Below are 23,781 nucleotides of genomic sequence, written 5' to 3' on the forward strand. Positions count from 1 at the left end.
GTTGCATACTTTCATTCTCCTCACAGGATACATTGTTGAAATTTTCACTGGGAAGTGACCTATGAGACTTAACCTAGAGACATGTGCCTCTGTGCACATACATGTAGATGAACACACACACGCTCACATACATTCTATACCCTGATTTGGGGGTAAGCGCATCAACACTCTAGTGAAACTCATGGGACCTTAAATCTTAAGTAGGGCCCGAAGTGGTAAATTTTTTACCCAGCATCTCTCAAATATTTAGATTCCCTATTCAGAGATGGTGGTACCAAAGGGTCTCTAGGCCAGTCAGTTTTCTAACTCTTTCAGCTGGCAAATGACCTTGGGCCTATGATCTCTCAGTCCCCAGTTCTCCATCCTGGTAAACACTCTCAAAACATTTCAGGCCCTGTCAATCTTGGGTGACATAAACAAATAATCACTGAGTCTGAGAAAATGGAGAGAAAGTCATGGGGGCACTTGTACCCCCATTCTTGTGAAAGTACACACAATAGTTTTAATGAATGTAAGGGTTTTTAAATTTTTTTCTTCTGAATCAGAAAAAAGAAATGTTACTGTTTATGTTTGGGGAAGTTACCTAGTGCTCTGTTTTCATTTAGATGTTTAAATGTTCCTAAGTAATACTCCATGACTTTGCCTTGCAGGGTCTTTATGTAGTGCTCCCTGTGTGAGCCAGCTCCTCTCTGCGTGTGGGCACCTGCAGTGTTGCTCCAACAGCCTCAGGAGCGTAAGCATCAATGCCGAAGCCTGGGGATCTCTACCGGCAGCACAGCTGAACTTCCACAAGACAATTCCCTCGGCTGAATCTTTAATTTGATTTAATTAATGGACTGTTTCAGTACTTTCTCTCAAGTTGCCAAGAATTAAGCTTTCTGAGCATTCATCCTGGTATGATTGTGTTAACACAAACTGCCGAAGGAAACCAAGTCCCAGAAACAGGTGGTAAATGAGACTCAGTGTTAAACATGTGCCAGTGCTTCAGTCTGCACTGAAGGTTTTTGGTCCAAGTCTGTACCTACATCGGTGGGTTTAGGGCTGAATCTTCAGGTGCCTGTTGGTTGAAAATATTTATTTTATCTTTGAGCTGTAGCAAGAAGTGCTAGCATTGGGAGGGAAACGGAATTTCTTGCTATTTTATAGAAGGTCACCAGGAAGGGCTACTGAGAAGGTTCCCTGGGCCACAGACCTTAGGAGCTGGCCATGCAGTGGCCTGGGGAGCCATAGGACAACACACAGAACTGAAGAGGAGAGGCCTGAGGGGACAACTTGCCTGGTGCCATCAGGGAGCCCAAAGGTTGGAGTTTGGGAGAGGGTGAGTAGGCCTTGTAGGAAGTTGTGATGATTCTGGCTTTTACTCTTAGTAAATTGGAAAACCTTTAAGGACTATAAGAAAAGTAGTGGCATATCTGACTGATATTTTTAGAAGTCCACTCTGGATATAGGGCTGAGAGCAGCCTGTCCAGCTGCCAAGGTGTTCTTTCTGTTTGCCTCCCCGCCCCATCATAATACCAGCTAAGTGCTATGAAGGAAGCAGAAGACAAGTGAAAAGGAGAATGCAAGAGAATTATTTAAATGCCTGTTAAGTGTCTTCCATGTTGCAAATACTGTATTCATATCCTTTCACGTAATCCTGATGGAAACAAACATCATGGGGTGATCATATTTCTGGTTTGCCTGGAATAGTCTTGATTGGGACCTGTTGTTCTTACATACTTATTAAAAGAATCTTTTCTTCCCTCTTAAAAAGGTTCTGGTTTAGATGGTGAATTATATAATGATCATTCTAATAGTAGGTATTTTATAGGCAAACTAACTAAGACCAAGAAAACCCTTGCAACTTGCCTGAATTCATGAAGCCAGTGGTTGACCAAGATTTGAAGCAGGATCCTGCTTCTCTGAGCTTCAGTTGTTTTGTCAATGAAAGGGTCTGTCTGTTTCTGAAGCTCACATTTTCCATTTGGATGTGGGTATAGGTAAAAGTTAAAGCATTAAAAGAAGCCTGCTTTTTTTTTTTTTTTTTTTTTTTTTGTATTTTTCTGAAGCTGGAAATGGGGAGGCAGTCAGACTCCCACATGCGTCTGACCGGGATCCACCCGGCACACCCACCAGGGGGCGATGCTCTGCCCATCTGGGGCATCGCTCTGTTGTGACCAGAGCCACTCTAGCACCTGAGGCAGAGGCCATGGAGCCATCCCCAGCGCCCGGGCCATCTTTGCTCCAATGGAGCCTTGGCTGTGGTAGGGGAAGAAAGAGACAGAGAGGAAGGAGAGGGGAAGGGGTAGAGAAGCAGATGGGTGCTTGTCCTGTGTGCCCTGGCCGGGAATCGAACCCAGGATTTCCACATGCCAGGCTGATGCTCTACCACTGAGCCAACCGGCCAGGGCCTTTTTTTTTTAACTTAACTCAGCTATTATCCAAAACCTGCTGTAAGTTGTCAGAAGTGTTTCAGAAACACATATTTTTCTTACTACTGAAAGTCTGATAAATATAAATTTTTTGAAGCGGACACATCTTTTTAATTTTAATTTTTTAGCAAGAGAGGGAGAGAGAGACAGAGACAGGGAGAAGGACAAATAGAAACAGACAGACAGGAGAGAGACGAGACGCATCAATTCTTCATTGCAGCACCTTAGTTGATCATTGATTGCTTTCTCAAATGTGCCTTGACTGAGTGCTACAGCCAAGCCAGTGACTCCTTGCTCAAGCCAGTGACCTTGGGCTCAAGCCAGCCGACTTTGGGTTTCAAGCCAGCAACCATGAGCTCATGTCTATGATCCAACACTCAAGCCAGTGAGCCCACACCCAAGCCAGATGAGCTCATGCTCAAACTGGCAACCTTGAGGTTTTGAACCTGGGTCCTCTGCATCCTAGGCTGATACTCTATTGACAGTGCCACCACCTGGCCAAAACCTAACTTCAAACACTTTTTCACTAGCAGATATGGTCCAAAGCCTCAACTAGCATTATCGTCTGTCTTTCATTAAGAAATCCTGGAGTGAGAACTTATGAAGCTGCCATCAGTCACTATGAGCTGAGTTGGCTTTCTTATCATCTCTGGGCTGTCCACACTGGTAATTAACGAAAGATTCTTAAGGACAACCAACCAAGGGCGACCAGAAGCTCCTGGTGCCTGTCCCATGAATATGGCAGATGGTGAGCAAATTAAAGTGGATGTGGATAAACTCAGGTCAGCAGTGCTCGTCTCCAGGAGGAGGTGGCTTGGTTCCCACCAGCAACCTAGCTCAGCCCCCAAAGAGTGAGGATTTATAGACAAAAAGTGTCAAAACCCCTTTTTTTTGAAACACTTTGAAAACATTCCAGTTATTATTTGAAAAAAAGAAGCAAAGTCACAAAATAAATTTGTTTAGAGTGTAGATGCCAACTACAAGAGAAAGTACTCTTTTGTGCTACTAAATTAAAATATAAGTAAATGACATGAGAGTAATGCCAGTGTAAGGGATACTCCTGATCTCTCCCCTTGAAATTTCAACAAATAGAACAACTATAATTCAGCAAAGGAACTACAGCTTGGGCTTATAGGCATGCCTGAAGGATCAACACACTGAATGGACTAAAGGTGGGACGAAGTGAAAGGAGGGGCAGAAGATAAAATGCATTTGTGGTGGGCTTTGGAGAAGAGACAAACCTGTTATCACCGTTCTGTTTTTTTTCCTCTGCTGGACTACGGAAAGACAGAAGCTCAGGTTGTTTGGGTTTTGTCTGAGGTTATGAAGAGAGAAACCTGGGTCTCCTTCTTCTGGGAGGAGTGGTGAGATAGAGGGAAAAAGGGGGAGGTAAAACAAAGTGGCCGGAGCATGGGGTCACAGCCAATGTTCCTGCAGTCTTCCTGCAGCTTGCTCTTATCAGAGATAAAGAAAGCTAAAGTGTGGCCCCTAGCCTCCCAGATACCACTTCCATCACCTCATGGTATGGATAATGGCAAAGACAAACCACAGGGCTAGCTCTACAGAGCAACTCTCTCTCTCTTGAAGAACAGAGGTGATCCATGTCTATTGAGATATGGGGAGGAGCTCCCAGAAGCCTGAGATTGCCATTGTTAGAGTTGTAAAGCCCTCACAACATGACCCACCCACCAATGCAACTGCAGCCCTGACTACATCATTGAAACAGCAACATCTTAGCAGAGGACAGTCCAGGAACTTCACAGACCTAAAATTTGTTATACAACAATACCTATGGGAAGAAAGCTCTCTAAATTAAAATTTCTTATTTCTTTATTTCTTCATTTTTTTCTTTTTCTTTTTTCTCTTTTGAATTTTGTTTTAATTTTTATATATTTTATTCTTATTTTGGGGATGTGGTTTCTTTTTGCTTTTTGATTTTTTTCTGTGGCTTTTCTTCTTTACTATTCATAATTTTTAACTTATTATGCTTTTTACTGTACTTTATTTTTATTTTTAATAGTTTTTTGTTACAGTTTTTAACAACACCACTTTCAAATGCCATCAAGTTAGAAGAAATTGAATACCATGGCTACACAAGACAGAGATGAAGTTCAGAAAGAAAATGAAAAGTCTCCAGAAAAAACTCTCAATCATATGGAAACCTTGGAGTTTAATGATAGAGCATTCAAAACTAAAGTTCTGAAAATACTCAGTGAGATGTGAGAAGACACTAATGAGCTCAGAAAGCAAAACAAACACCTCATCAAGGAATTTGAAACATTAAAAACAGAAATGAAGAACTCCATACATGAGCTAAAAACTGAGGTAGCAAGTCTAGCTAATTGAACAAGCCAGATGGAGGAAAGAATTAGTGATACCAAAAACAGGCAACTAAAGATGCTACAGAGAGAAGAGGGGAGAAACTTGTGAATTAAAAAAACTGAGAACGCTACAAGAACGGTCTAGTCTCCATCAAAAAGAGCAATATAAGAATAATGGGTATATCAGAAGAAGAATAGAAGAAGGGAATGGAGAGCCTATTCAAATAAACAGTTGATGAAAATCCCCAAAGCCTATGGAAAGAATTAGAGTCTTAAATCCAAAAAGCAAATAGAACACCAATCTACATCAACCCAAACAGATCTACCCCAAGAAATGTGATAAAATAGTCACAAATCAGTGACAAAGAATCCTCAAAGCAGCTAAGGAAAAGTAGAACATAACTTATCAAAGAAAGCCCATTTGGTTATCAGACTCTCAGCAGAAATTCTATAAGTGAGAGAGAGTATACACAAACATTCAAAATAATGAGAGTAATTAACAGCCAAGAATACTATATACATCAAAGTTATCCTTCAAATATGATGGAGAAATAAAAACTTTTACAGACATACTGAAGTTGAGGAAATTTATCACCAGAAAAACCCTATTGCAGGAAATAAATACTCAAGGGGGTTATTTAACCAGACACAAAGAACAAAACAAATCAAAACTACAAGTAAAAGCTCCAACAAGGTTACAGTAAAAACAAAGATAATCTGAGACAATAATAACATAAAAGGGGAGAGAATAAAAATTTGCAGTATCAAAGGAGAATGGAGTGCAGAAGTACTCATAAGACAAAGGACTTTTATGCATATAAACATTTTTCTCTTAATAACCTGATGGTAGCCACACAAAAAAAAGCCACTACTAAAATACACAGCTTAAAAAAAGAAAGAAGGGAAAGAAGTATAGAATATCACCAAACAAAAATAACTGACAAAATACAAAAGAGAAGAACCAAACAAGACAGAGCTATCTGAAAAAACAAACAAACAAACAAAAAATATAAAATGTCTATAGGAAATCCTTAAGTGTCGATAATTACCCCAAATGTAAATGGACTGACTTCACCAATAAAGAGGCACAGAGTAGCGGATGGGATCAAAAACCAACACCCAACCACATATTGTCTTCAAGAGACATATCTAAGCTACAAAGACAAAAGTAGATTCAAAGTGAAAGGTTGGAAAAAAACTCTGCAAGCAAAAAATATCCAAAAAAAAAAAGCATATCTGACAACACTAACTTGATGGCAACAAAGCTAACCAGAGACAAAGACAGACATTGCATAATGATAAAGGAGACATTATATCAAGACATAACACTTCTTAATATATATGGACCAAACCAGGGAGCACCAAAATACACTGTTCATAAAAATCATGGGATTAGGGAACATGCTAGATACTCCAGTACTTTCAGCCTTTTGTATAGTGCATTTTTACCAAAAAAATAAAACTTGGTTTTGCATCTTCTTTGCATAATTGAACAACTTTCTTTGACCTTTTGTTTGCTTTTCTGATGTTCTTGTTTAATTAAAAAAAATCAAATGCTTCTTTATTTATTGTTTCATATTGATTTTGAAATATCACTTAATTTTTGTGAGTAGTATATAGAAAACATCTACTAATTGATCTAAAAATAAAAGCAGACAAAAACATGATCATACTTAAAGATTTTAACCCACAATTGATGACTCTAGATAGATTATCCAAACAAAAATCAATAAAGAAATATTGGCCTTAAATGACACACTGCTTCAAATAAACATAATAGACATTTACAGGACATTTCATCCCAAAACATCAGATTATACATTCTTCTCCAGTGTACATGAAACATTTGCAAGGATAGACTGACTATGTGTTGGGTCACAAAACTAACATCAACAAATTCAGGAAGATTAAAATATTATACCAAGCATATTTTCTTATCATAAGGCTTTGAAATTAGAATTCAACTATAAAAAAGTAAAGAAACCCACAAATATGTGAAAATTAAACAACATACTTTTAAAAATGTCTGAGTTGAAGAAGAAATATGATAAAAACATATATCAAAAGATATATATAGACAAAAATGATGTATCAAGATTTCTTGAATGCATTGAAAGCAATAATAAGAGATTTTATATTATTATAGGCTTATATCAAGAAACAAGAGAGATCTCAACTAAACAATCTAACATCATATCTTAAAGAACTAGAAAAAGAAGGAAAAAAGCAATCAAAGTCCACAGAAGAAAGGAAATATTAAAAATTAGAGTAGAACTAAACAAAATAGAGGACAAAAAGCTATAGAAAATAAATACAACAAAGAACTGGTTCTTTGAAAAGATCAATAAATCAACAAATCATTGGCAAGACTCACAAAAAAAATAAAAAAAGAGGAAAGAGTCATATGAACAAAATAAAAAATGAAAGAATAGAAACTGCTACAAATATCATAGATATACAGAGAATATTAAAATATTATGAAAGATTAGATGCCACTAAATTCAGCAACCTAAAGGAAATGGATAAATTCCTAGAACTAGACAATTTTCCTAGAAAGAGTCATAAAGAATCTGAAAACCTAACTGGACCTATAGCAGGGAGGAAATAGAAACAACTATTAAAAACCTCTCAAAAAAACAAAATTCCAGAATCAGATGGCTATGCTAGTGAATTCTACCAAACATTCAAAAAAGATTTGGTACCTATCCTTCACAAAGTCTTCCAAAAAATATAAGAAGAAACAATACTCCCTAACACATTTTAGGAGGCCAACATGACCCTCTTCCCAAAACTTGGCAAAGACAACACAAAAAGAAAAAACCACAAATCAATAAATCAATATCTCTAATGAATACAGAATAAAAAATCCTAAACAAAATATTAGCATACAACAATGCATTAAATATATAGTAAATCACAATCAAGAGGGATTCATTTCAGGTGCACAAGGATGGTTCAACATATAGAAATTAATCAACATAATACAACACATCAACAAAACAAAGAACAAAAATAATATAATTCTATCAATAGATGCAGAAAAGGCATTCAATAAGATCCAACATTTTTTTCATGTTTAAAACACTTAATAAAGTTAGAATACAAGGAAAGTACCTCAACACAATCAAGGCTATATATAACGATCAGCTACTATCTTACTAAAATGGTGAAAAAAGAAAGCTTTTCCTCTGAAATCAGTCACAAGACAAGGCTGCATGCACACTCTCTCCATTTTTATTCAACATACTGCTCACAAAAATTAGAAGATATTTTATTGCTTCAATTCATTTTGAAATATCCTCTAATTTCTGTGAGCAGTATAGTTCTGAAAGTTTTAACCATAGCAATCAGGCAAAAGAAAGAAACAAAGGCATCCACATTGAAAAAGAAAAAGTAAAGTTATCACTTTATAAATAAACATTCCATGTTCATGGATAGGAAGAATCAACATAATTAAAATTTCCATACTACTCAAAGCAATATACAAATTTAATGCAATCACTATCAAAATCTCAATGTCATTTTTAAAGAAATAAAACAAAAAATCACCAGGTTTCTATGGAACCATAAAAAACCTTGAAAAGAAAAAGCAATCATTTTTTAAAGATTTTATTTATTCATTATAGAGAGGGGAGAGAGAGAGAGAGAAGGGAGAGAAGCAGAAAGCATCAACTCCCCGTATGTGCCTTGACCAGGCAAGCCCAGGATTTGAATCGGCAACCTCAGCGTTTCCAGGTTGACGCTTTATCCACTGCACCACCACGGGTCAGGCAGAAAAAGCAATCTTGAGAAAAAAGAATGAAGCCAGAGGTATCACACCTCTTGACTTCAAATTATCCTATAGAGCCATAATAATCAAAACAAAATGGTATTGTCAGAAAAACAAAATACAGAACAATGGATCAGAATTGAGAGCTCATAAATAAAACCAAATATATATGGACAAATAATCTTTGACAATGAAGCCAAAAACACACAATGGAGAAAAGAAAGCCTCTTCAATAAATGGTTTTGGGAAAATTGGAAGCCACATGAAAAAGAAATGAAGCTTTACTATAGTTTATCCCACTGCACAAAAATTAATTCAGAATAGATCAAAGACAAAATTATATGACCTGAAACAATAAATTACATAGAAGATTACATAGGCATTAAATTCATGAACCTTGATAGTAGAGAACAATTTATGAATTTGAACCCAAAGGCAATGGAATTATAGGCATAAATATAAATAAATTAATGGGATTTTATCAAATTAAAAAGCTTCTGCACAGCAAAAGAAATTAACAACAAAACAAATAGGCAGTCAAGTAAATGGGAGGTGATATTTGCAAACAGCAGCTTTGATAAGGAGTTTATATCCAAAATATATAAAGAATTTACAAAGCTCAGTAACAAACAAGCAAACAATTCAATTAAAAAGTAGGGAGAGGTCCTGAAATAGACCCTTCTCCTAAGAAGACACATAAGTGGCCAACAGATATATGAAAAGATGCTCATGTTTACAAGCTCTCTGAGAAACGCAAATCAAAACTACAATGAGATACCACCCCACACCTGTTATATTGGCTATTATCAACAAGTCAGGTAATAAGTGTTAGAAAGGCTGTGGAGAAAAAGGAACCTTCATTCACTGCTGGTGGGAATGCAAATTAGTACAACCATTATGGAAGTAATTATGGTGGTTCCTCGAAATTAAGAATAGAATACCATATGACCCAGTAATCTCTCTACTGTGTATCTACCCCAAAACTTGAAAACATTGGTACATAAAGACACATGCACCTCATATTCATCACAGCGTTATTCACAGTAGGCAAGACATGGAAACACCAAAGTGTCCCTACATAGAGGATTCGATAAAGAAGAAGTGGTATATATATACAATGGAATACTACTCAGCTGTAAGAAATGATGATATATTGCCATTATGACAACATGGATGGACCTTGAGAACATTATAATGAGTAAAATAAGTAAATCAGAAAATGCTAAGAACTGTATAACTTCACAGATAGGTGAGATATAAAAGTGAGACTCATGATCATTGATAAACGTGAACATGTTACTAGGTTAAGTGGGACATAGGGGTGGGAGGTGAGGGAGGGGATGGTGGGAAGGGTGTAAAGAGGGCCAAATATATGGTGACAGAAAATGATTTGACTTTGGGTGATGGATATGCAACATAATCAACAGTTCAAATGCTATAGAAATATTCACCTGAAACCTATATACTCTTATTGATCAAGGTCATTCTGTTAAATTTAATTTTTTAAATAAAATTTTAAAAAAGAGTAAATCAATAAAACACTTAAGTGTGTCACTAGAAGTCTACTCAGCTTGGCAAGCCTAAGCATTAATAGCTTCATTTAAAATAATAATGATAAAAAAAAAACCTATATCTCTCTTTGTGTTCTTCCCTGGGCCACTTCAGAATGTTTTAACAAATGGACAGACAATACCAAAATATTGAAGGTCAACTCCTTATTCCTCCTTTTAACCCCAGACCAGAGAAGCGTCAATTCAATGATTTTATTCTGCTCTATTTTCCCTTGGTTTCACAGAAAGAGTAAATGAACCTGTCGGTGACAACAAGAATGACTTTCCAAAAGAAATGTTAGGCAGGACCAGACTTCTGCCCCTTGCTCACCAGTAGGTTTTCTCCCTAGTTAAATTTTGAACATTGATGTGTCATTATTTTTTTACTTTATTATTTTAATGATTTTTCTGTAAATGAGCAAATATTCTGTCTGGGAAAGGGGCAGTTGGATTGATTTGTCAGAACTGGAATAAAATAAAAAGACTGGATCAGATTTGCTTTTGATATTGTATATTACATTATATTATTTTGTAGCAGAAATTGCTGTAAAAAATGGTTGGTGTACTTCACTTAAGAAATTACCCCTTTAAATGGGAGGTGCTAATGAATAAAGGTTCATTAGTAAATCTGGAAAAAGGATGAAAAGAAAGATGCAGAGAAGACATGTTGAGCTTTATTGCTGCTCAAGTTAAATGAACCCCAAAAATCAATAGTTCATTTAAAGTACAATAAGTTTCTTTTGTATCTTAAATTTTTTTAAACCCATACAACTGCTTTTCACATTTTTTCTGCATACAACAAATTATGCACATATCAAATAGGAGGTAATTAGAAGAAATACAAAATAGTTGTGTAGTTGAGTTTAAGTAAAGTTCATTTAAAAATAATGCAGCTTTTAAAAACACTATAAATTGAGAAATAACTAATACATCAAAACATTAAGATTTGCTCTGTTTTTTATTGGTACCATGAATTTAAACATTCTTCTTTACATCATTCTTAGAAAGAATGAATTCTTGACAGATTTAGCAACTTGGTGAATAGTATAAATAGATCATAGAATTTTAAATTTCTTTTTTTAATTGCTGGATATTATCTCTTTTTTTCATGTATGCTCTATAATTGCTAACATGCCTATATCAGTAAAAAATGACTCATATAACAGAGAATATAACTTCCTGAGTCTTCTTAAATTTTTTTTATTCAAACAAGAACAAAAAAACAAAAGACAGGTCACCCATTTCTCCCCATCCTCAAACCCTCCCCACTTGCAATTCTTCTTCTTCCTTTCTTTCTTTTCTTTCTCCCTTTCTTCCCTCCTTCCTTCCTTCCTTCCTTCCTTCCTTCCTTCCTTCCTTCCTTCCTTCCTCCCTCCCTCCCTCCCTCCCTCACTCCCTTCCTTCCTTCCTTCCTTCCTTCCTTCCTTCCTTCCTTCCTTCCTTCCTTCCATTTTATTCAGTGTGAGGAGGGGAGAAAGACAAATTCCCTCATTCGCCCCAACCAGGATCTACCAGCCCGCTAAGAGGCCATGCTCTGCCCATCTAGGGCTATGCTTGCAACCTCACCATGGAACACTTAGCACCTGAGGTAGATGTCATGGAGCCAACCTTAGCGCCAGGAGGCAACCCACTCCAATCGAGCCCCGGCTGCAGAAGGGGAAGAAAGAGAGAGAAATGAGAAGGGGAGGGCTGGAGAAACAGATGGGCGCTTCTCCTGTGTGCCCTGACCGAGAATCAAACCCAGAACATCCACATGCTGGGCTGACGCTCTACCACTAAGCCAAATGGCCAGGGCCTTTTTATCTCATTTCACAGCATAATGCACTAGACATCCATCCATGTTGTAAATGGCAAGATTTTATTCTTTCTTACAGTTGAATAATATTTTGTTGTGTATATATGCCATGATTTCTTTAATTCTTCATTTATTGAAGAACTCTTAGATTGTTTCCATATCTTAGCTATTGTAAATAATGCTGCAATGAACATGGTCGTACATATGTCTTTTTGAACTATGTTTTTATTTTCCTTAGATAAACACGCAGAAGTAGTATTGCTGGATCACATGGAAACTTTATTTTTAATTTTTAAGGGAATTCCATACTGCCTTTTCATAGTGTTTTCACCAATTTCATCCCTACCAACTGTGTAGGAGGATTCCCTTTTCTCCATATCCATAGTTTGGGATGTGGGGTTCAAAGCACCAGTGAGCTGTGAAGTCAAGCCTTCTGAGGAAAGCTGAAAAGAAGAAACTGATGGAAGGGCAGAAAGAGGGAAGATGATAGACTGAAAATGATAACTGAAGCCATGAAAACTGAACAACTTCTAGGGAACAAGAGCCTTATGTAAATCATCTTTATGTCTCCTGGTATCCATTTATATACATATTTTTACCTTTATTTGTGTGGAATGACTAAATAGATCATGAGTAGAGATTACTATGTGATAAGATGGTGAATTGCTTAATGGAATACTAGGGCTCTAAGCAAGAAAGAGGACAGGGCTGAAGATGAAGTGTTATTCTCTGTGTAGAGTGAGCAATAAAAATTAGGGAGAGGCTCAGAAAGGCAGTGATGGGCCCTGGCCGGTTGGCTCAGCGGTAGAGCGTCGGCCTAGCGTGCGGAGGACCCGGGTTCGATTCCCGGCCAGGGCACACAGGAGAAGCGCCCATTTGCTTCTCCACCCCTCCGCCGCGCTTTCCTCTCTGTCTCTCTCTTCCCCTCCCGCAGCCAAGGCTCCATTGGAGCAAAGATGGCCCGGGCGCTGGGGATGGCTCTGTGGCCTCTGCCCCAGGCGCTAGAGTGGCTCTGGTCGCAATATGGCGACGCCCAGGATGGGCAGAGCATCGCCCCCTGGTGGGCAGAGCGTCGCCCCATGGTGGGCGTGCCGGGTGGATCCCGGTCGGGCGCATGCGGGAGTCTGTCTGACTGTCTCTCCCCGTTTCCAGCTTCGGAAGAATGAAAAAAAAAAAAAAAAAAAAAAAAAAAAAAAAAAAGAAAGGCAGTGATGAATCAAGCATTTAAACCCACATGTTCAAGAAAACAGGGCCAACAAGAGGTAGTGATAGAATTTTTTTTTAATGGAGGAAAGAGTGAAGAACTAGGTTGTTCTCATGTGATGGAGGTCAGGGTTAAAGAGATATTTAATAACAGTGATGGTAATAGGTAGTACTTATTGCCCGATTATTATGTATCAGGAACAAAGTACTGCAAGTGTGTCACCCTGAAGACTAAGTGCCTTATATCTCATGTACTCAAAACAATCCTACAGCATAGGCACTACTTTTATCCTCATTTTATAGATAAGAGATACTTTTGGGTAAAGGATGCTAAGTAGTTTGCTCAAGGTAACACAAATAAGTATTATACATTACAAAGCCAAGTGTGTCTAGTTCTAAAGCCTCTAGGAATCTCCGGCTCTTCAAGTGAGAGATCAACAGTGTCAAATGTAATAGAAAATTCTAGGACACAGAGAAAACACACATACACACACAAACATTTAATTTGGGACAAAATGGCCATCAGTATACATTTTCAGCACAACAGTAAAAGCGAAAAATATGATTACCACAGATACATAAAATAGAAAAAATTAAGGCAAAGTGTGTGAGTTCACTTTTAGGCAAAATAAAACAAAAAACTGAATAAAAGAATGTAGATACCACTAAATGAATGATTGCTAATATTTGTTAACATAGTGTAGTCAAGAAGAAAGCCACATTTAAATGGCTAGCAAACCATTTACAGAAAGATAAATTGATGCCACACATACATTCTTGTATATACATTTTCACCTTTGAACAACCACACAAGTGTTAATCCTAAAGCGATCTAAATGAGAGTAGCAAAACTGTGAGCTGTAAGCCAAATCTGTCAGCACCTGTTTTTGTATGGTATAGGAGCTAAGAATGCTTTCTACTTTTCTTTTCTTTTTTTTTTTTTGCATTTTTCTGAAGCTGGAAACAGGGAGAGACAGTCAGACAGACTCCCGCATGCGCCCGACCGGGATGATCCAGGGATCCACCTGGCACGCCCACCAGGGGCGATGCTCTGCCCACCAGGGGGCGATGCTCTGCCCATCCTGGGCGTCGCCATGTTGCGACCAGAGCTACTCCAGCGCCTGAGGCAGAGGCCACAGAGCCATCCCCAGCGCCCGGGCCATCTTTGCTCCAATGGAGCCTCGGCTGCGGGAGGGGAAGAGAGAGACAGAGAGGAAGGCGCGGCGGAGGGGTGGAGAAGCAAATGGGCGCTTCTCCTGTGTGCCCTGGCCAGGAATCGAACCCGGGTCCTCCGCACGCTAGGCCGACGCTCTACCGCTGAGCCAACCGGCCAGGGCACTTTTTACTTTTCTTAATGGTGAAAAAATTAAAAGCAGAATATTATTCCTTGATAAATGGAAATTTATATAAAATCCCAACTTCAGTGTCCACAAATAAAGTTTGTTTGTTTTTTCAGGGGGGATGTAACCACACTATTAGTTTACATATTACCTATAGCAGTTGTCTCACAACTGGTAAAGATGAACAGTTTCAAGAGACTTTATGGACCACAAAGAATAGATAATTAGTATCTGCCTCGTTACTGGATAATGTTTCTATTCTCTGTTCTAAATCACTTCAATTACTTCCATTTTAATATAAATTGCAAATGAAGTAAAATTAAATACCTGGTAAAGATGTTTTATTTTTTCTCATAATGGGCATTTCTTTCCATCTATCACCATTTTCATTCTCAGCGATCCAGGAATCAACAGTAAGACAAAACAGCTCACACATGTCTATGTTTTGAAGTCTAATTTCTTCCAGATACCACCTTGGATCTTTTCCACTGTTGTTATGCCCAATACGTATTTTAAAGATTTCACCAATATCTTTAAGATTAATCTGCAACACAAAAAGAAAAAAATATATATTTTTCTATATATATGATTTGATTTGTCAAATTAAAAATTCATATTCAATTTTGAACTTAGTATCTTTCCCCCCTACATATTCCTCACTAATTTCTTTAAAATTAGTTACGTGCAACACCATGAAAGGCTGTTACTTATGGCAAAGCACAAATCCATTGACCATAGAAAAATTAATAGACAAAATCCAGCTAATTTTTTCTGATGAGAAGGTGGCACAGTGGAGAGAGAGTCGAACTGGGACGCGCAGGACCCAGGTTGGAACCCTAGCTTGAGCATGGGTTCATCTGGTTTGAGCAAAGCTCACCAGCTTGAGCCCAAGGTTGCTGGCTCGAGCAAGGGGTCACTAGGTCTGCTGTAGCCCTCCCCCCCCCCCCGTCAAGGCACATATGAGAAAGCAATCAATGAACAACTAAGGTGTTGCAATGAAGAGTTGATACTTCTCATCTTTCTCTCTTCCTCCTGTCTCTCTCTGTCTCTGTCTCACACACACGCGCGCGCACACACACACACACACACACACACAAATATCCAGTTAATTTTCACTATAGCATTTTTTTCTAGTAACTCACTATTATTACCTTGAAAAATAAACATTTTATTGTAATTATTGATATATATTATTTCTTCAGTGGTTATACCTAAAGAATATGATCTAATTTTCTGGTGTCTATAATAGATTGCATTTTCCCATTATAGTCGGATTCTGAGGAAAAGAAACCACATATGCTTTTGGATTTAAACGGGCTAACCAAATAACCCTGGAACAAAGTGATTTTGTATGGGAAAGACAGTGATTTTTTTTCTGGTTTTACTGGGAAATAATTGACATACATCACTGTACAAGTTTAAGGTGTACAACATGATGGTTCACATACAGATAAAACAAAAAGAAAAGAATAAAAGAGAAATATTTTCTCTTTGTGATGAGAACTCATAGGATTTATTAGCTAGTCATCATGTTGTACATTACATCCCTGGTCCTTACCTACCTTATAATTGGAAGTTTGTACTTTTTGACCACCTTTCACCAGTGTACATCCCCCCACCCTCCACCTCTGGCAACAACAAATCTGATCTCTTTTCTAGGAGTTTGGTTTCTTTTTGGAATCTTTTTTTTTTAATTCCACATATAAATGAGATTATTCAGTAATGCCTTCAAGTTCTGTTTATGTTGTTACAAATGGTTAGATTTCCTAATTTTTCATGCCTGAATAATATTTAATTGTATATGCATATCAAAATTTCTTTATCCATTCGTATATTGATGGACAGAGGTTTTCTCCATGTCTTGGCTAATGTAAATAATGCCGTTTCTTTTTGGTAAAAGCTCTTCTGACATCTGATATCACATTGTGACTTTGATGTTGCGGCAGTATCAGTAATATGAGCAACAAGCAATTCGATTTTACACTCCTTTTCACTTCACCAAAGACCTAAATACTGGACACAATAAATATTTTCAAGTTCAGGCATACCTCAGAGTATTATAGGTTCTATTTCAGGCCATCCAATACAGCAAGTATCTTAATAAGGTAAGTCACATAAAGTTTTTGTTTTCCCAGTGTATATAAAAGTTTATTTACACTGTACTTTAGTCTGTTAAGTGTGTAATAGCATTATGTCTCAAAAACAATGCACATGCCTTAATTTCAAAAATATTTACTGCTAAAAATGCTAACCATTGTCTGAGCCTTTAGTCATATATTTGTACTAGTGGAGAGTCTTGTCTCAATGTTGATGGTGATACAAAGCTTCAGTTTGTAAAGCATGCAATATTTGTGAAGTGCAATAAAACAAAGTGCAATAGAACATGTGTTTGTATTAATCACTATTCAGAATGAGCAACATTTTTCTTTTAAAAATTCTTATAGGGATCATATAAAAAACTTATCAATTATATACTACATTAGTTTCCTATTCTGCCTTTATCCTCCAGCACTGAGCTGAGTGTTCAGATGGGAAGAGCAGATAAACCAAGGGAGATCAGACAGCCCACACAGGTCTCAGGACAGATAACAGGGGAAAGAGGTGGCAGAGGTTTCTAAAAGAATAACCAGAGGACTTATACTACATTTTGTGTCCAGCCCACCATAATCCACCCCACCCCCATTTTTAGCTCACTTGATTGAAATAGTTGGGAAAATTAGGTAGTAATTTGAGGATTATTCAAGAGACAATTTGAGGATTATCATAAGAAAGAACATTTTACTTTGTAAATGAAAATGGAAACATTCATGCAAAAAACAGCAGAAAAGATTTTTAAAGTAGAAAAATACTTGAAAAATATACGTTCCCTTTTAAAATTCTACAATAAAATACATATTTTACATTTTTAAAGATGATGGCTTTTTACACTAAAAGTTGTATATTAGAGAATGATTACATATATAACTATAAACGATTAGTCTGCATTTTCAATAAAAACAACATGGCTAGTGAATCTGAATATTCATTCAAATGTTTATGAAATAAATATTTCATTTAAGGTACCTACTTTTAGATGCAGATCTTAGTCCAGAAATTTTTGCATATGCAATTACTGTTGAGTTGGATTGTTCTAACTTGGAGACACTAAATCTCTTCATGCAAAATTTCAGTATTTTTTCTTAAATGGTATATAAGTTATTTTTTAAAACTTAAATCTATTTTAAAAGCAAGTTTCATGTTGTGCAAAGTCTGTATTCTCTGTTCAGGAATGCTTTCATAGTTTCAAAGAACACACTGGAGCTCAAGTTAGCTTTGTGATCACTGAAAACCCATCTGGGTTATTTAACTTAACATCTCATTTCACACAGCATAGTTTATTTCACATATTTCTTGCCCTTCAAAGGTGTATTATGACTTAAAATCACAGGAAGAAATCTAGAAGAATAGACTAGAAACTTGAGTTCTAATATGTTAGCAATACTGAAAATTCTTAAGGTAATATTTTTCTGGATTATTATCAGTGATCTTTTAAAAATTGTATTTATTGAGCTAACACCGGTTAACAAATTATACAGATTTCAGGTACACAATTTTACAACACATCTTCTATGCACCGTATTATGTGTTCACCTTCATCCCAAAATCAAGTCTCTGTCCATCATCATTTATTTCCCCCATATCCTTCTCCACTTTTCTTCAGCAATCACCACACATTGTCCATGTCTATAATTTTTTCTCTCTCTTCTGCTCAATCCCGCTACCTCTTTTACCCAGTGTCACCATACCCCTTGGTAGCTGTCAGCCCGTTATCTATGAGTCTGTCTCTATTGTCACTAGAGAAAGCAGTATGGAGTTATATCAAAAAATTAAAAATGGAACTAACTGCCTTATGATGCAGAAATTCCACTTCTGGGGTTATATCCAAAGAAACCTAAAATACTAATTTGACAGAAAGAACATATGCACCCCTATAGTTCTTGGAGCATTATTTACAATAGCCAAGATTTGGAAGCCATGCAAACTGTCTATCAGTAGAAAAGTAGATAAAAAGTTGTGGTATATTTATACAATGGAATACTACTTGTCCATAAAAAAGGAAATCTACCTTTTGTGAGAGCATGGATGGACCTAGAAAGTGCTGTGTTAAGTGAAATAAGCCAGTCAGAAAAAGACAAATACCCTATGATTTTACTCATATGTATAATCTAATGAATAAAATGGATTAAGGTAAATTTTAAAGAGGAAGTAAGTGACACCACTCTAAAGCAAACAAACAAAAACAACCACAAGTATAAATAATTCACTGAATAGCACAACACAAAAATGAAAAAGAGATTTTTTTTTTCTCTACACATGCCCTGGGTAGAAATTCTTGATGTTAATTAGCCCACTGTACAGGAAGCAAGATACTCCTATAATTTGTTATAGGCTATCATTGGTAAGTACTTTTTCAGGGACCCTGCCCCCTGGCTGTTTCTGCCAACCATGTCATTTCTCTTGAAAGAACTGAAAAATAAACTTTTCTTGCAGAAATGATGCTTAGACTTTTTTAAAGTGGGGTAATTTTACATCTGAGAATGTTCAGACTTCCTTTTGAAACTAAATATAAGTCCCTAAATTAAAGAATGCCTTATCTTTATATTTTTTATGCCAATCACAAACTAAGTTCAAAAACCTTTTCCCTATAAATCTTAAAAAGCTTAAAAAGCCTGACCTGTGGTGGCGCAGTGGATAAACTGTCAACCTGGAATGCTGAGATTGCCAGTTCCATACCCTGTGCTTGCCTGGTCAAGGCACATGTGGGAGTTGATGCTTCTTGCTCCTCCATCCTTCTCTCTTTCTCTCTCTCTCTATCTCTCTCCTCTCTCTCTAAAAATGAATAAATAAAATCTTTTAAAAAAAAAAAAACTGAACACAATGAGCTCAGCTTCTACTAGGTTTTCCCAGTTTTCATTCTCTAACTCTGACATTAACTTTCACAGTGAGAGCTTCTTAGTCACCTGATTACTCTGAGTTATACCACTGAAGATTTGATAACTACTAGCTCTAAATGAATTTTGGGTACATTACACTCCATAGTATCCCTTTATTAAGAAAACTTAATAAACTTCAGTATTTGGTCTTTCTTGGTTGCTGACAATTTACTAATTCCCTTACCAAACTCTTAACTCTTTGAGGAACTGGGTTCTATCTTCTTTTCTGTATACTTAGTATTTACACAGCATTTGGCATGTAATAAGTGGATATAACATTTGTAGCATAAATAACTTAATTGTTTATTTGTTTTTTGTTAATTGTTGTGTATTTTCTTTTTTCTCTCTGATTTTTACCCAAATCTTGGCGGATAAAAAATTTCATGGCAATTTGAAAAATTATGATAATTTTTCATGATATATTCCTGAGCCTCTGTAACTAGGAAAATTTTTAGTCATACTTTGAACTGCTTTTGCTTTTTTAAGAAAATTCAATAATAATTGTGATCTAATTAATGCTGTATGAATGAATGAAAAAGGAGCTTTTATTTTATTATGCCATCTATGTTTTTGACCATGAATTAACTCTGTTGAGAAACAAATCTCGATATCTTTATAAAAGAATTGTATGATTAAGATTAAACTCAGTCTCACATAATATATATTTTTTATTTATTCTAACATAGAAGAAATATTTTTCTAGATTTTCTCAGAAATCTTGATACATCTTGAAAAAATATAAATAGATTGTGATCAATTCTGTATTTAAGCTATAATGTCATTAATGGTAGCTCTAATTCTATAGCAATAACAATAACTAACTCTAGATAAAATATATAAAACTGCAAGAAGGCACTAGAAAATAACTAAAGCAGGCAGATTAAGAAGGGATTTAACCTTGAAATAATAGGGGAAAATATTTTAACTTTAAAAGTGGGCAAAAATCTATATTTGCATGGTTTATGCCCCTGAGGGCATTCCCAATACTACAAAGCAGAGAGGGTAGAACTCAAACAATAAACTACTACAGTATAATCTGTTGAAAGGGAATAGATTGAATTTGGGACTGCCAACAAAGCTGGGAATTGGGAGGGGAAATCCTAGAGTAGAAGAAACAGAAATAGGCAGTCCCTAAAATGTGTATATTAATGCCAGGCAGATCCTAGAACAACCACTGCACTATGTGAATGCATAGTAAGACTTTAAGGAACATAGGGAAATTACAACAGCAAGCAAGCTGTCAGAACTGAGTGAGAATTTTAGCTGCTACTTGCAACAGATACGAGACTTTATAGTTTGAGTCCCACCAAGTTATTAAGAGCATGGTAGATACCTGGGGTTTGCCATTGAATCCCCATAAATGCTATGCATTAGAAATGAATAGTACATCTCTTTTCTTCCCAGGCTGAACATACAACAAAATATACCTGCCTTAACTGGACATAAAAACAAACCACCACAAATTCAAAATAATCTATTATAATTTAACAAAATACAACATTCTTCAGAGGTTTATAACAGAACCAGAGTCTCTACACTATTATTCACAAGATCTAATATATATATAATAAAATATTATTAGACATACGAAAAAACTAGAAGTTGTTATTCATAGTCAACAGAAAAAGTAGTTAATAAAAAAAAACTCCCAAACAACTCCGATGTTAAAATTAGTAGTCAAGGACTTTAAAACAGCTATAATAAATATGGCAAAGAATCTACAGGAAGCTATGTATAAAATGAGTAAAGATATGGGACTTTTCAGAATATAAATGAAAATTGTAAAAAGAAAAAAAATGGATTTTCAAGATCCAAAAATTATAATAACAAAATTAATTTATAAAAAAATAAAGATAATGTTTCATTGTATTCTCTTTGTGTTATTTCTAAAGAGATGTTAACTACTATTATTTTTATTACCTAATATATAATGTCTCTCTTTTATTTTTTTGGCTGCTTTTAAGATTTCTTATCCTTTTTATTAATTCAATGGAATTAATAACAGACTAGGTACAAAATAAGAAGGTGTCAAAACATTGGAAGAAAGATTAATAGAAATCATCCATACTGAAGTATACAATAGAAAAATAAATAAACAAAAATATTTTAAAAAGTATTAGTAACCTGTGAGACAATATCAAGTAAATGAATAGATATGTAATTGGAGTTCTATAAAGAAAAGAGAGAGAGAATGGGGCAAAGAAGTATTTTTTAAAATATTTATCAAATTTTTCCAAGCCTGATAAAAAATTACAAAATCATAAAAAATTCAGAAATCATAGTGAATCCCAAGTAAAATTTATATAAAGAAATTTATACCTAAATGAATCATAGTCCAATTGATAAAAAGAATAAGAAATCTTAAAAGCAGCCAAAAAAATAAAAGAGAGACATTATATGTAAGGGAATAAAAATAACAGTAGTCAACTTTTCTTTAGAAATAACACAAAGATAGTACAATGGAACATTGTCTTTATTTATTTTTACTATTCTCACACTTGAAATTTATTAATATCATCTAATATGCAGACTATATTCAAATTTTCAAGATTATATTGCAAATGTCTTTTTTAATCATTTTTCTTGTGCTATTTTTTTAATAATTTAAAAATAATTTATTATGTTTACATGGTTTGAAGTGTCACACAAAATATAACACCCTCAAACACCTGCATTGTGCCTCCCTAGCTCCATGCAAAGTCTCTATCCTTTCCCAGTTCCCCTTCTGCCCCACCCAATCTCCATACCCCTTTCCCTCTGAGAATTGCTGACCTATTATCTGTATTTATTTTTGATATTATGTATATATAATTTGGCTAATCCTTTCACCTTCTTTGATCTTGTCCCTTCATTCTTCATCCCTCTGACAGCTGTTCCTCTGTTCCTTGTGACCCTAACACTGTTTCTATTTTGCTACTCAGACTGTGTCCATTAGATTCCACATATGTGAGATCGTAGGATATTGCGTTTCTCTGCCTGGCTTATTTCACTTAGCATAATAATCTCCAAGTCCATCCATGCTGTTGCAAAAGGTAAGGTTTCCTTATTTTTCATGGCCATGTACTATTCCATTGTGTATATGTACCATTGTTTTTTAATCCACTTGTCCACGGACGGACACTTGGGCTGTTTTCAGATCTTAGCTATTGTAAACAATGCTGCAATAAACATGGGGATAGATATCCTCTTTGAATTAGTGTTCTGGGATTCTTAGGCCATATTCCTAAGAATGGAATAGCTGGGTCATAAGGCATTGGAACATTGTCTTTAAAATGTTAAGTAAAATGAAATTTGTGAAGCTAGATCTTTTTATTTAGCAATACAACTCTTTAAAAATGAAAGCAAATAAATATATTTTCATTCTAACAAAAGCTAAGAAAATCCGTAACCAGCCAATTTGTACTACAAGAAATGCAAAGAGGAGTCCTTCAGGCTTCAATGTTATGATATCAGATTTATGGGAAGATAAGAGGATTATAAAATACAAAATATTTTTTTTATTTTTAGCATATTTTATAAAAAGAGGTTGACTGTTTAGAGCCAATATAACGTTTGAGATGTTTTAATATATGTAGAAATAAAATACTTTATAATAATTGCACAAAGGATGAAAGGGAAATAAATGGAATGGTAATTTTTAAAGTTTATTATGTTGTTTTGATATGTTAGGATGCATATTATAATGTGTACATAAACCACTAATAAATACAAAAAGACAATAGGCACAAGTAAAAAGCCAAAAAAAGAGCTAGAATTTAATATTTAAAAAAAATATTCCAATGGAAAATAGACAAGGAAGGACAAAGTATACTTGCAATTCATTATCTGACAAGTTTGTAGTATCTAGAATATATGAAGAACTTTTAAAACAACAATAGTGTTCAGTCACCATGGAAAACAATTTGGCAGTTTCTCATGAATTTAAAAACACTATTGACACAGGACCCAATAATTCCATTCCTGGGTATACACTCAAAAGAACTGAAAACAGGTGTTGAAGCAAACACTTGTAAATAAATGTATATAATAGCATTATTCATGCAATCAAAAGATAGAAACAACTCCAATGTGTATCATTGGATAAATATATCTTAACAAATTGTGGTATATACAAACAATGAAATAGTATTTGTTCATAAAAGAAATGAAGTATTGACATACACTTTATTAAGGATGTATCTCAAAAACATTATGCTAAATGAAAGAAGCCAGATACAAAGACCACAAACAGTATGGTTCTATTTACAGCTGACCTTGAACAATATGAGTTTGAACTGTGTAAGTCCCTTTATACTCTGAACCTGTATTTTCAATCAGCAGTTGGGTATCTCTATACATAGAGAACCAAATTAGGTTATACATGGTTTTTTACAGTGTGGGGGTGGGCATCCCTAACTCTCACATTGATCTAGGGTCAAT

General features: G+C 35.6%; 1 protein-coding gene across 1 annotated transcript in view; it reads right to left on the reverse strand.

Annotated features, from left to right (window-relative positions):
- Positions 1 to 23,781, reverse strand: part of RP1 (RP1 axonemal microtubule associated) — a 375,598-nt gene that overhangs the window by 23,949 nt on the left and 327,868 nt on the right. Inside the window, exon 26 of the mRNA XM_066379053.1 lies at positions 14,717 to 14,933. Coding sequence (XP_066235150.1) covers positions 14,717 to 14,933 — 217 coding nt within the window. The remainder of the gene's footprint in view (positions 1 to 14,716; positions 14,934 to 23,781) is intronic.

Source organism: Saccopteryx leptura, chromosome 3 (genome assembly GCF_036850995.1).
Source record: "Saccopteryx leptura isolate mSacLep1 chromosome 3, mSacLep1_pri_phased_curated, whole genome shotgun sequence".
Lineage (NCBI taxonomy): Eukaryota > Metazoa > Chordata > Mammalia > Chiroptera > Emballonuridae > Saccopteryx > Saccopteryx leptura.